We start from the raw sequence: 12,173 nt of genomic DNA on the forward strand, positions 1-12,173 counted from the left end.
ATGGTTTCTAGGCAAGAGAAAATGAACTTACTTGGTTAAAAGGTTTAGCAAACATGGTCCAAAGACCAGGGCCAGTATAACCATTAGTAATGGGCTGGCTAGGGGATGGAGCCATGATTCCCAGCCCAGCAACCTTGATCAAGAGCCCCATGATTCCAACAGCTGTTGTCGTATCTTAGTGGCCTGGTCAGCTAGTTTTTAGATGCCATCCTTTAATATTCCTGATTGGTTGACATAGAAACAGCATTCTTTCTCTAGGAAAAGACATAATAAGCCTCCCTTCTGAGTGGTTAGGCTATCTAATACTTTTCTATTTTGCAAAGTGACCACTGCCAGGGAGCCTATTTGATTTTGTATGATGACAATACTTAGAGCAATGTTATCTAAAATTTCCATGAAATCTTTGCACAAGTGCTGGTAGTAGGATAGGGAGGTTGCCAGCAGTCAATATCTCAGCCTTTGTGCTGATGTGCCTGGGGGCAGTAGCTAGACTTCAAAAATGGTGTGATTCATTATTCCACATCCAGTTTGGTCCTCCCCATTTAGCACAAAGCTGCTGCCACCTGTAAACCAGTTATCCTCAGGGTCTGCAAGAGGCTGATCTAAAACATCAGCCTGGTTCACATATCTGTGTGCAATGATCTGTTCACAGGAATGATTGGTTATTGTGCCCTTAGGTAGCAGTGTGGCTGGTGATATGGTTTGGCTGTGTTCCTATCCAAATCTCATCTTGAATTGTAGCTCCCATAATTTCCATGTGTTGTGGGGAGGGACCCTGTTCCCAGAACCAAGTTGGGTCTGGCTGCATTTTCTTAAGGCCCAAAAAGGAGAAGCAGACAAACTAGGAAATAATGGAATTTACTGATATAACTGGATACAGGGAGAAGGCTGGAGATAATTCCAGCAGACCAACTCAAACTGTTCGAATTTTCTTAGTGCTTATATAGGTTGGGGTTATGTGCCTAAGTGCATTGTAGCATTTGCCAAGTGTATTTGTAAGTAATTTTGTTTCAACTGAAGGTCAGAGGCAAAAAATCCTTGCTAAGTTTGATTAAAAGGGTCCCAGTACAGTCAAGGCCTGTCTACTATGGTACCAGAAAGATGATTTCTATCTTATCTCTGTTACAGCTTGGTCCAGAGAGCTACCTTAGATTCTCTAATGAATCTACTCAAACAGCTGCCACTGTTACCTTGAACTGTCTCCAATTCCATTGACCCAAGGTGGGTCCTGGCACTAGGAATGTAAGACTGTCTCTATTATTTTGACTTGCTCCCGGTTAGGGAGAAGTCAATGCAAGACTCCTACTGACCATACACCATATGTTTCATTTCTAGCTTTCATGTCTGGGCACCGATTTCCCTAGGTTTAACTATTTGCTCAATGTTGAGGTAGTGCTGTGGAAATCTGTCTGTGTAACTGGAGTGCTATGCAGGCCTGTCTGTGTGATTGTCAGGGAGAATTGGCCTGCCATAACCTGGTGGGAGATAATTGAATCATGAAGGTGGGTCTTTCCTATGCTGTTCTTATGATAATGAATAAATTTCACTAGATCTGATGGTTTTATAAAGGAGAGTTCCCCTGCACGTGCTCTCTTGGCTGCTGCCATGTAAGACATGACTTTGCTTCTCCTTTGCCTTCTACCAGCCATGATTGTGAGGCCTTCCCAGTCATGGGGAATTGTGAGTCAGTTAAACTCTCTACTTTATAAATTACCCAGTCTCGGGTATGTCTTTATTAGCAGCATGAGAACAGACTAATAGAGCTGGGTTTAAGGTGTTACAGGTCTTAAGAGTGTCTGGATTATCCAGGAATGCTGCCTCATATTTAATCTTTCTCCTGTCATCCAGATATGTCCTTTTATTTCTAGGACTGACTTTACACGGTGGGGAATTAATACCTCCACCTAGTGAGGGACCTAGAGTAATTTTAATAGCTTCTTCAACCAAAATAGCAGTGGCTGCTACTGCTTGCAGTTTGCTAGGCCACCTGGTGGCTACCCTGTCTTATTCCTTTGAAAACTATCCAACAACTGGGTGCAGTGGCCCACGCCTGTGATTCCAGCACTTTGGGAGGCCAAGGTGGGTGGATTTCTTGAGGTCAGCAATTCAAGACCACCCTGGTCAACATGGTGAAACCATGTCTCTACTGAAATACAAAAATTAGCTGGGGCGTGGTGGCATGTGCCTGTAATCCCAATAACCTGGAATTAAGCAAGAGAATTACTTGAATCCAGGAGCTGGAGGTTGCAGTGAACTGAGATTGTGCCAGTGCACTCCAGCCTGGGAGACAGAACAAGACTCCATCTGAAAACAAAGAAAAGTGTGCAATGGGCCTAGGTTCAGTTCTCAACTTCTGAGTCAGCTCTCCCACTTCTATGCCTTTCTTTTCTGCTACATACAGGAAGGGCTTGGCAAGGCTTGGAATGCTTAGTGCAGGATCCTAGCTGAGAGCCCATTTTAACTTGGTGAAAGCCTCCCTCATTTGTAGGGTTCATTCCATCAACTCATCTTAAGGTCCCCTTGTCTCATAAAGGGGCTTTGCTATATGCCTGAAATTTGGGATTTCTATTCTACAAAATCCAGCCATTTCCAGAAAAGAGCAAAGCTGCTTCTTGGTGTGCAAGATAATTTGGGTGCCCATGACATCCAGAGTTACCTGGGGGTTCTAAGTGGTGGTGAGGATGTCCCCTGGCCCTGTCAATCTTCATCTTGATCTCTCCTTATGCACTGCTAGAGTTTCGACTGATGGAGCCCCTCAGTGGGACCAGGGACAGTCAAGTATCCAGTGCCTGGAATCGTGACTGGTGCCCTCACATTGGTGGCATGGGCCCAGTGGGGACTTAGTGCAGTCCTTTGCCCAGTGCCCACTTTCCTTGCACTTGTAACAAGAGCTTTTGCCAGCATTGTCCTTGTGACTCTAGGTTTCCATTGGATGCCTTTTGGACATTTAGGGCATCACCAATGACAGTTGCCAAAATTTTGGCTGTTTTTCTTTACTGTATTCCCTTTTCACTTCCTTCAGATCACAATTGTTATATACCATGGAGGTGGTATCACAAAGCTGATTTTGATTAGTTTGTGGTCCCATTTGTAGCTTCTGGATTTTATGCCAAATATTCAGGGCAACTTGGCTAATGAAATGCTGTACCATTAATACTTTGCCTTTGGGAGAGAAGGGTCCACATTAGTGTATTTTTAAAAGCCTCTTCCAACCTACTACAAAACATATTTTCCTTACCCTGTGTAATTTTTCTTAATTTATTGTCTTAGTCATTCCCTTTCTCTTTCCTCCCAGGTGAGCTTCAAGGAATTTGGCTCAGTTGTTCATTCCCACAGGGTTGTTAAAGTTCCAATTAGGGTCAGTGATGGGGACTGTATCTGGGCCCAGGTAATTGCCCTCTGGGTTTTGGGCAAACAATTTGTCTGCTTCCGTTAGGCAGCCTCAAAAATGTATTCTTTCTCCAGAGGACTGCCACAGGTTGCCAGGATAAATTGAACTTCTTTCTGAGAGATATAAAGCTAAGGTTAAAGTTTGGAATCCATCTGCAAATTTCCTGGGGTTCTCAGAATAAATTCCTAACTTATCCTTATGTTGTTGTATATCAGTTCCAGAGAAGGGGGCCTCCATTTAGTTTAGCACATCAGCTCCTGCTATTTCCCTTAGGGAAAATAGAGCTGGACAGGGAATTGAATAAGGTGTTCCCCTTGAAGTGTATGGGGAATTTAGTGGAGCTCCCGCCTCCTGTTTCTGGGTTTGATCCTCAGGAGCAGTTGGCAAGGGGTTGTATGGAGGTGGTTGCAGTGGCCCCTCAGAAATGAGAGGCCCCTGCAGAAAGGGGTCATCTATAACATCTGCTTCTACTTTAGGAATTTTTCTTTTTGAGGGCAAGTTTTGAAAGCCTTACAAATTGAAGGATTTTGATGCAGAGCCATAAAGGCTTAAACATGGTATTTCTGACCATTTACCCTGCCTTTTGCAAAATAAGACTAATTGCAGGATAGTATCATGACTGAGACTCTCATTGACTGGCCATTGCTCCTGGCTATCTAGAGGATACTGGGGCCAAATGGTATTACATTAAAAAAAAAAAACAAACAAGTGTTTCCTTCTTAGATTGTCAGAGTCAAATTGGTTCTAATTATTGAGGATGTAGCTGAGTAGGGAGTCAGGTCATATGGATGGAGTATTTCCTATTGTTTTCTGTAAGAGAGAAAATATCCTAGGAAGCGTTTAATGCTGGACCTCAGAACCTCCACCTAGGGGCTTCCCCTTCAGAGAGTTGTAGCCTAGGATTGGAGTCCCCCTTTGGGGTACAGTCTTAGAGTGTCAGACTTGACACTCCAACCTTAGGTGGGCACCAGTGCCACTTTTAATGGTTTCCCTCCATAGACGATGGCCTAGTATGATTCCCTTTATTCTTAGATGCAGTTCTTGGCTTTTGGCATCCCTGTAGCTGGCCACAATAGTTTCTTTCCAAGTAGGTTCCTTAACCATTGTAATAACTATAGTTTGAAGGGGAAGGGATGGCAGACTGCCTAATTTAAACTTGTTAGAGACTGGCCTCTCAATAACGGAGCATAGTGCTCTCTGACTGTACCAGATAAACCAGGCGCAGAGATTTCCCCACGGATCTGCTGTGCAATTTATGCAATGATCCAAGAGTCTCCACCAGGAGTCTTCCCTTAGCACCAGATCTACTAAACTAAAATGATATAGATCTAGTCCCTTACAAAAGAAACAGGGGACTTTCCCTATCCAAGTGGTTGGTCCTAACTTTTGGGCTAATGTTAGCCCTCTGGGCCTCCATAGTCAATTGCCTACTGCCCTGGCCCTTTGGGTTTGGGGGACATCTCTAATTGGTCTAAACATGTTATCCCAACATAAGCAGCAAATAAATATAATATTATAGTTACACAAACATGGACCTCATGGCGACAGGGATTTATCTTTTGCCCCTATTTGTTGTATTCCCTGACAGGCTGACTCCACGTGGGAATTTTAGCATAAGAAAAGAAGGGTTAAAGCCACCTGGAACATGTATGAATTTGCCCTGGACAAGTTGCCACTGTGTGTCACACATAGGGCTTGGGAACTATAATCAGGAAAGATAGAAAAGAATCCTTCCCCCTTCCAGGCCAAGCAGCTATCCCCACTTGCTTTTTGGCTTTCAGGCAACACCAGAGAGTAGCACTGGCCAGTACCCTCAATTACCAAGGTGCTACTTGGAAATGGCTGCTGAAGGACTAAAAAGAAAAGGATTCAGTTCCGCACCCAAAGCAGGTGATGATGGTTAGGTGCTTACACACTGAAACCTTTGAGTCTCACCAGAGAGTGGCCTTGGCAAGAGACCTGCAGTTGTTTCCGTGCTTAGAATGCCATCTGCCAAGGGTCCCAAGTTGGAAAAGGGAAAGAAAGAGAAGGGGAGAGACAGAGAGAGTCCCATATGAAGTTTAGTTCCAGCCTGTGGCCACAAATGGAATCTTGATAGAGTGAAAGAAAATAAATCCCCAAATTTGGGCTTACTTCATGGCTGGCTCACCAAAATATGTTACTGGGTTAAGGGTTCCAATAGTGAGGTTTACAAGGTTCTTGGTGTGTTGAACAAAGAATTGAATGACATGCATGAACAAGTGGTGAAGGACTGGATTTACTGGAGCACAAGGCAGTGAAGAAGCAAAAGTGAAAGTACATGCCACAGGGTAGGAGTGGGCTCCAGAAAGTGGCTCAAGAGCCCTTGTAGCAAAATCCTCTGGGGATTAAGTACCCTTTTGAGGTTTCTTGATGATTACACCCTACGTAAATGAAAGACTGGCTCATAGCCAATTAGAGGCTGAGGTGAAATGGCCCATGGCCAACCCAAGAGTGGTGTGGTTTGGCTCCTTATGCAAATGAAGGTCCTGGAATGAACCAGTCATTGGCCAGAGTGCAGGTTTGGCCCAGGGACAGTCAGAGACTGATGTGGTTTGATGCCTTATGCAAATGAAGGTCCTGGAATGAACCAATCACAGGGCAGCATTCAGACTCTTCAGCGTCAGGAAATCTGTCCAAGTCATCCTTAGATCCCTATCTCTGGGTCCTATTGTCCTGCCTCAGTCTTGTGTGAGATTTTGTCCCCTTTGACCATCATCATCTCCCCATTCCCCTAACCTCTCACTCAACTACTTTTAACCACTATTCATTAACCTCTTGTATTATTTAGGTGTAAGGAAGAACAGAAGGATCCAAGTATGAAAAAGTCAACTGTGAGACTCTTGAAGGTGATTATGACTGTGTGAGCATGAGCATGGGTGAAACAAATCCTCTGTTGTTGTTGATGGCTACTTGAAGTGCTTCCTCCATTCTTTCCATTGTAGAATACTTAGGGAGGTCCAGAATATTATGACAAGTTATTGATCTTGGGTGATCTCTTTCACTGAAAGTTTCAGGACAGCGAAATACTATTTCTATTTCCTGTATGCCTCTTACATGCAGCCTATCACGTCCTGTAAGAAAAACTAGAAAGGAATAAAATTTGGTTAAGATATTTTATAGAAAGAATAAAACATAATAAAAAGGAGGAAGTTAATCACTTTATTCAATAAATATTTGTAGAATGTCCTTAGGCAGAGAGAACTGTCCTAGGCCATACTGAATGCAGAAAAATCATGACATTTTGTCTTTGTCCTCAATGAGTTAATGGTGTAGTTGGGGGAAAATTGTATGCATGAACATACAGTAGCAAGAAGGAAGTTTATTAAGCTCATCTAGGAAGAATGAGATTAGGAACCTAAAGAATTCAGCAGGGAGAGAGACACCAGGCTGGGTGGTCAGGGAGACTTCACACAGGCCACACCTGGCTAGTTCTCAAGAGAGGAGTTGGGTGAGCTTTCAAGGCAGGGGACAAAGCCCAGGAGAAAGCCAGAGGTGGGAAGAAGTGAACTCACAGGATGTACAGACAGCTGATCCATTGGGCTGAATCAAAAGTTTCCCATCAAGAGAGAAGATTAGAAAGGCAACTTGGGCTAATAGAGAAATAGGTTGGATCCATGGACAAATTGGAATTGTCCTCCAACATCCTTAGTAGCAACAAAAATAGCAAGAAGAAGGATGTGTAATTCAGGAAGAACTGACGAATGGGATAAGATGGTGAGAGAAGTCATTAAATCTGCCATAGAAAAACCTTAGGGTTCCCACCAAGAGAACTTCTTATACCATGAGGCTACAGAGCTTAGTGGTCAAGAGCATGGGCTTTGGAGTCAGCCTGATGGATTCTATTCTCGTTCTCATACTTACCAGCTGTCTGAACATGGGAAAGCTACTAAATGCTCCAAGCCTCTTTTTCCTCATTCTGAAATGGGAAAAAAAGAATAGTACCCACCTTGTAGCGTTGCTATTAGGAAAAAGGTAGGTAATAGATAGAAAGCAGTCAGCATAGTGACTGGCACAGAATAAACACACAGGAAATACTGCTGCTGCTGCTGTTATTATCAGTTGTCATTGCTGTTATTATTATTTCTAAATGATATATTATCATAAAACATATAGTTTGCATCATTTTAACATCATAGGACTTAGATAATTAGATGAAGATAGGAACATGAGATAAAAGGCTTAGAAGCCAGCTGAAGTGAGGAAAGAAGGTGCAGAAAAAGAATCAGTGTAGAAAAAGTAGTAAAATAGCAAATCTCTATTTAAAAAGGAAAAAAGAAACAGGCTCGAGTAAAGGAAAGAATGCTGGTCTAGAAGATAGGGAACCTAGGTTCTCATCCTTGCTCTGCCACTAACACATGTGACCTACCAGTAAGAATGGTGATACAGAGATAGGAAGAAATTATTTTAGGCAGATAGTGAGAGCAAGAGAGTCCTCAGAAGAACTCCTCTTCTAACAAAAAGTAGTCCAGGAAATCACTTCTTTTCTAACAAAGAGCACCCTGGAATACTGGGCTGCAAACATAGATAAGAAAGCTGGGGCCAGGTGTGGTGGGTGCATGCCTATAATCCCAATACTTTGGGAGGCCAAGGTGGGTGGATCACTTGAGGTCAGGAGTTCGAGACCAGCCTGCCCAACATGGTGAAACCCCATGTCTACTAAAAATACAAAAAAATAACTAGGCATGGCAATACATGCCTGTAATCCCAGCTACTTGGGAGCCTGAGGCAGGAGAATCACTGAACCTGGGAGACAGAGGTTGCAATGAGCCAAGGTCATACCACTGCACTCCAGCCTAGGCGACAGAGTGAGACTCCATCTCAAAAAAAAAAAAAAAGTGGAAAGTTTGCACGGGAGGATACCAGCAGCTCCACCAATAATAGAAAGGCTACCTGGGGCCAGGCCATGGGGGTTCTACCTCCCCTCTTTTTTAGCACATGCACAGTAAGAAAGAAATAAGCATCATGGAGTAGCTACCCACCTGCATGATAAAAGATTGGGGTAGGGGCTGCCAGAGATTCGTGCCCTATGCAGATGGTACACCTGGTCCTAACTGTTTTTTTATGCCATATGTAGATCAGACCCTGCCTCCTCACTAGCTCCTCTATAAAACCCCTGCATTTCAACATGGATCAGCAACTAATTTTTCTGGGACCCCTCTCTGTAGCAGAGAGCTATTCTCTTTTTTTCTTCTATTAAGTTTCCCTCACCCTTTGTGTGTGTCCACATCCTTGATCTCTATGGCTGTGAGACAAAGAACCTTGGGTGTCACCCCAGACAATGAGGCCACTTCAGTGGCTTCATCCTAAACAAGACTGTACCTTTTTAGAAGATATATATGTGTCCATCTATTGCCACAGTACTTACAGAGGAATTTTTTCTTTTCATCCAAGGTTAGTTTGTGAAAAGCCTTCCAAAACAACCGTATAGTAGGATGTGATTTTTGGTATCCATGCTCATACTTTGAATTCTTAAGAGAAAGAGAAAAATGACTTGAAGGGGGGTGGAATATATAGAAGTTGTCTTGAAAAAATTGGGGGGCCAGGCACGGTGGCTTAAGCCTATAATTCCAGCACTTTGGGAGGCCGAGGCGGGTGGATCAGGAGGTCAAGAGATCAAGACCATCCTGGTCAACAAGGTGAAACCCCATCTCTACTAAAAATACAAAAATTAGCTGGGCATGGTGGTGCACACCTGTAGTCCCAGCTACTCGGGAGGCTGAGGTAGGAGAATTGCTTGAACCCAGAAGGCAGAGGTTGCAGTGAGCCAAGATCGCGCCATTGCACTCCAGCCTGGGTAACAAGAGTGAAACTCCGTTTCAAAAAAAAGAAAAAATTGGGGCACTTTAGATATCACCTACCTTTTCAAATTGTTTCCAGTCATAATCAGTATTTGCAATGATTGCTGTCATTAGTTCTTTAGGGTAGAAATGTCTAAGTATCTCCTTCTCACAGACTCTATAAAATCCTCTCTGAAATTCCTCATAAACTGCCTTTACAGAGACATTGAAAATGTAATCAATATACTTAGAAACGTAGTCTTTCCTTGAGGGAAGACAAAAAGGAAAAAAAACACAAAAAAAGGCCAGTGACTAAAATATTCTATACTCTGTTCCTTTTACCATTTCTGTTGAAAAGGAAAAGTAAATTACTTCTACATAGCACAAGGATGTTGTGTTGTGACCAAAAACTGGTCAGCTAGAAGAAAGAAATCTAGAAAATATAATTGGAAGGTTTACAACATTTGGCTGACTTTTCTGACTGCAGTCAGGAGGATTTTTGAAAAACATGAATCTGAATATGTCATTTTCTTGCTTAAAGTCTTTCAAAGGCTTCCCATTGGCCTTGGGGTAAATTCCAAACCGTCTTAGCAGGGATCAACAGGCCTTCCCAACGCAACTTCCTCCCCTAGTGATCTGACTTTGCCAGTTTCAGCAAGCAGCCTCTTCCCACTTCCATTTTCTTTCTTTTTTTCTTTTTATTTTTTTGAAGAGTTAGGGTCTCCCTTTGTTGCCCAAGCTGGACTTGGACTCCTGGCCTCAAACAATCCTCCTGCCATAGCCTTCTGAGTAGGTGAGACTACAGGTATGCACCATGGTGCCCAGCTCCCTCTCCCGTTTTCATCTCTGGTCATACTGACCTTTAGTTCACAGGTCTTCTTGTCTCTCGTTTGTAGTTAGGCCACAAAATGCAGCATTTCTTCTTTACCTGGTAACTTCTACCATCCATTAGATTTCAATATAAATAAGACTTTCTCAGGGTTGATCCTTCTGATCTTCTGCTTGTTCCCTCTCACAACATATATCACTTTGTGAAAATTGTTTCTCCAAGGTCTGTCTTACATTACAGAATGCTGTTTCCACTAAATGATTAATTTCCTAATGACAGGGTTGCAACTAGAGGCATTTCCATCAGAGACATGATTGTCTCTCATACTTTGGGCAGCCTTTGTGGACTAGCCTATCTAAATCAACTCTTGTCTGCCTTCCCCTGTAACCAGTGGTGTGCTGGTAAATGATTAACAACCAGCTCTCTGAAAAGGAGCAAGAGGGAGAGGACACACATTTGCAGCATTGGTCAATTTCTGGGGTGTAAATATGCATGGCTGATTTTCAGCTACTAATACCTCGATAATAAACTGTTAACATTTTTGAAAATTTAACAATCAGCTCTCACAAGCTGGTACTAGTGAGCTCCAGGATACCACCACCTGGAACTCCCTAGTTTCTTAATTGGTTTTAATTTTCTTCAGAGTGCTCATCCTTATCTAACATTATATATTACATAATAATTCATTTTTGGCCAGGTATGGTGGCTCACACTTGTAATCCTAGTACTCTGGGAGGCTGAGGTGTGAGGACTGCCTGAGCTCAGGAATTCAAGACCATCCTGGGCAGCATGGCAAGATTCCATCTCTATTAAAAATAAGAATTATTCATTTGTGTATTGTCTTTCTACCCAACTGGAATTTAAGCTCTAAAGTTTGTCTGTCTTTTTGACTACTGTATCTCCAGCACCTATAATAGAGTCTGGTACAGAATAAGGACTCAAAAATATTTGTTAAGTGAATAAATAATAAAAAGAGCCACAGAGGAAAAATATTGAACTCTGAATCCTTTCTCCTTTTATTTTAAAAGCTTCTATTTTTCTAAAAGATTAGAAGCTAAAATAATCATCCGAGAAGTGAAAAACTTTTTTTTTTTTTTTTTTGAAACAGTCTCATTCTGTTGCCCAGGCTGGAGTGCAGTTGTACAATCCCGCTCACTGCAACCTCTGCCTCCTGAGTAGCTTGGACTACAGGCATGTTCCACCACACCTGGCTAATTTTTGTAGTAGAGACAGGCCACGTTGGCCAGGCTGGTCTTGAACTCCTGGCCTCAAGAGATCCACCCACCTAGGCCTCCCGAAGTGCTAGTATTATGAGTGTGAACCATTGTGCCCAGTAAAGTACAATTTTAAAGTAGAGTGATACAACATTTTATGTACAGTATATTCAAAACAGATATTCTAGCTGTCAAAACTTACTTGTTGGTTTGGTCCACAGGTATAGAGATCCCATTTGGAATTAAGTCAACATCATTTTGGTCCCAATGTATCTGTAATCAAAATGTATTCAGGTACCAAACACCAGAGTAAGTCTGAATAATCAACCACCCATAATATCTTTATTGCCAACATATTTTCCCCTATATAATTGAAAATAACTTGGAGCTAAATAATTTTTTATGGGGTTCAACCTTTTCAATACATGTGAAAGTAAAAAATCCTATGCTAGTACATTGCTTTCATGCCTAAATTATTTAGTTGTTACATTATTTACACTAGTTGAATAATCACCATAGCTTCACTTTATTTGAGAGTATAGAGACAAGGTATCAAATGAGAAGAAAAAAAGGGGAGTCTTGTGGTACAGAAGTAAAATGTCTTTCAAAAAAGAGATCCCAGGGTCTAGGCACAGTGGTTCATCCCTGTAATCCCAGCACTTTAGGAGGCTGAGACGGGTGGATCACTTGAGGCTAGGAGTTAGAGACCAGCCTGGCCAACCTGACAAAACCCAGTCTCTGCGAAGAATACAAAAATTAGCCAGGTATGGTGTTGCATGTCTAGTCCCAACTACTCAGGAGGCTGAGACAGGAAAAATCACTTGAACCCAGAAGGTGGAGGTGGCAGTGAGCCGAGATTGCACCATTGCACTCCAGCCTGGGTGATAGAGTGAGACTCTGCCTCAATAAAAAAGGGATTCCATCTTTAAGATACTATAATA

The 12,173-nt window shown here is 42.5% G+C and overlaps 1 protein-coding gene across 4 annotated transcripts in view; it reads right to left on the reverse strand.

Moving 5' to 3' along the window:
* Positions 1 to 5,633: 5,633 nt before the first annotated feature.
* The window catches only part of HERC6 (HECT and RLD domain containing E3 ubiquitin protein ligase family member 6), a 77,491-nt gene continuing 70,951 nt past the window's right edge, over positions 5,634 to 12,173 (reverse strand). For 2 of the 4 annotated variants that reach the window (XM_078366864.1, XM_035293335.3), the window contains 4 exons: positions 11,435 to 11,505; positions 9,271 to 9,454; positions 8,778 to 8,880; positions 5,634 to 6,495 (listed from right to left, as the gene is read on the reverse strand). In XM_078366864.1, coding sequence (XP_078222990.1) covers positions 6,263 to 6,495; positions 8,778 to 8,880; positions 9,271 to 9,454; positions 11,435 to 11,505 — 591 coding nt within the window. In that variant the 3' untranslated portion in view covers positions 5,634 to 6,262. The remainder of the gene's footprint in view (positions 6,496 to 8,777; positions 8,881 to 9,270; positions 9,455 to 11,434; positions 11,506 to 12,173) is intronic. The other 2 variants (XM_078366866.1, XM_078366865.1) reach the window with 1 other exon arrangement.

This window comes from Callithrix jacchus, chromosome 3, assembly GCF_049354715.1.
Source record: "Callithrix jacchus isolate 240 chromosome 3, calJac240_pri, whole genome shotgun sequence".
In the NCBI taxonomy this organism is placed as follows: domain Eukaryota; kingdom Metazoa; phylum Chordata; class Mammalia; order Primates; family Cebidae; genus Callithrix; species Callithrix jacchus.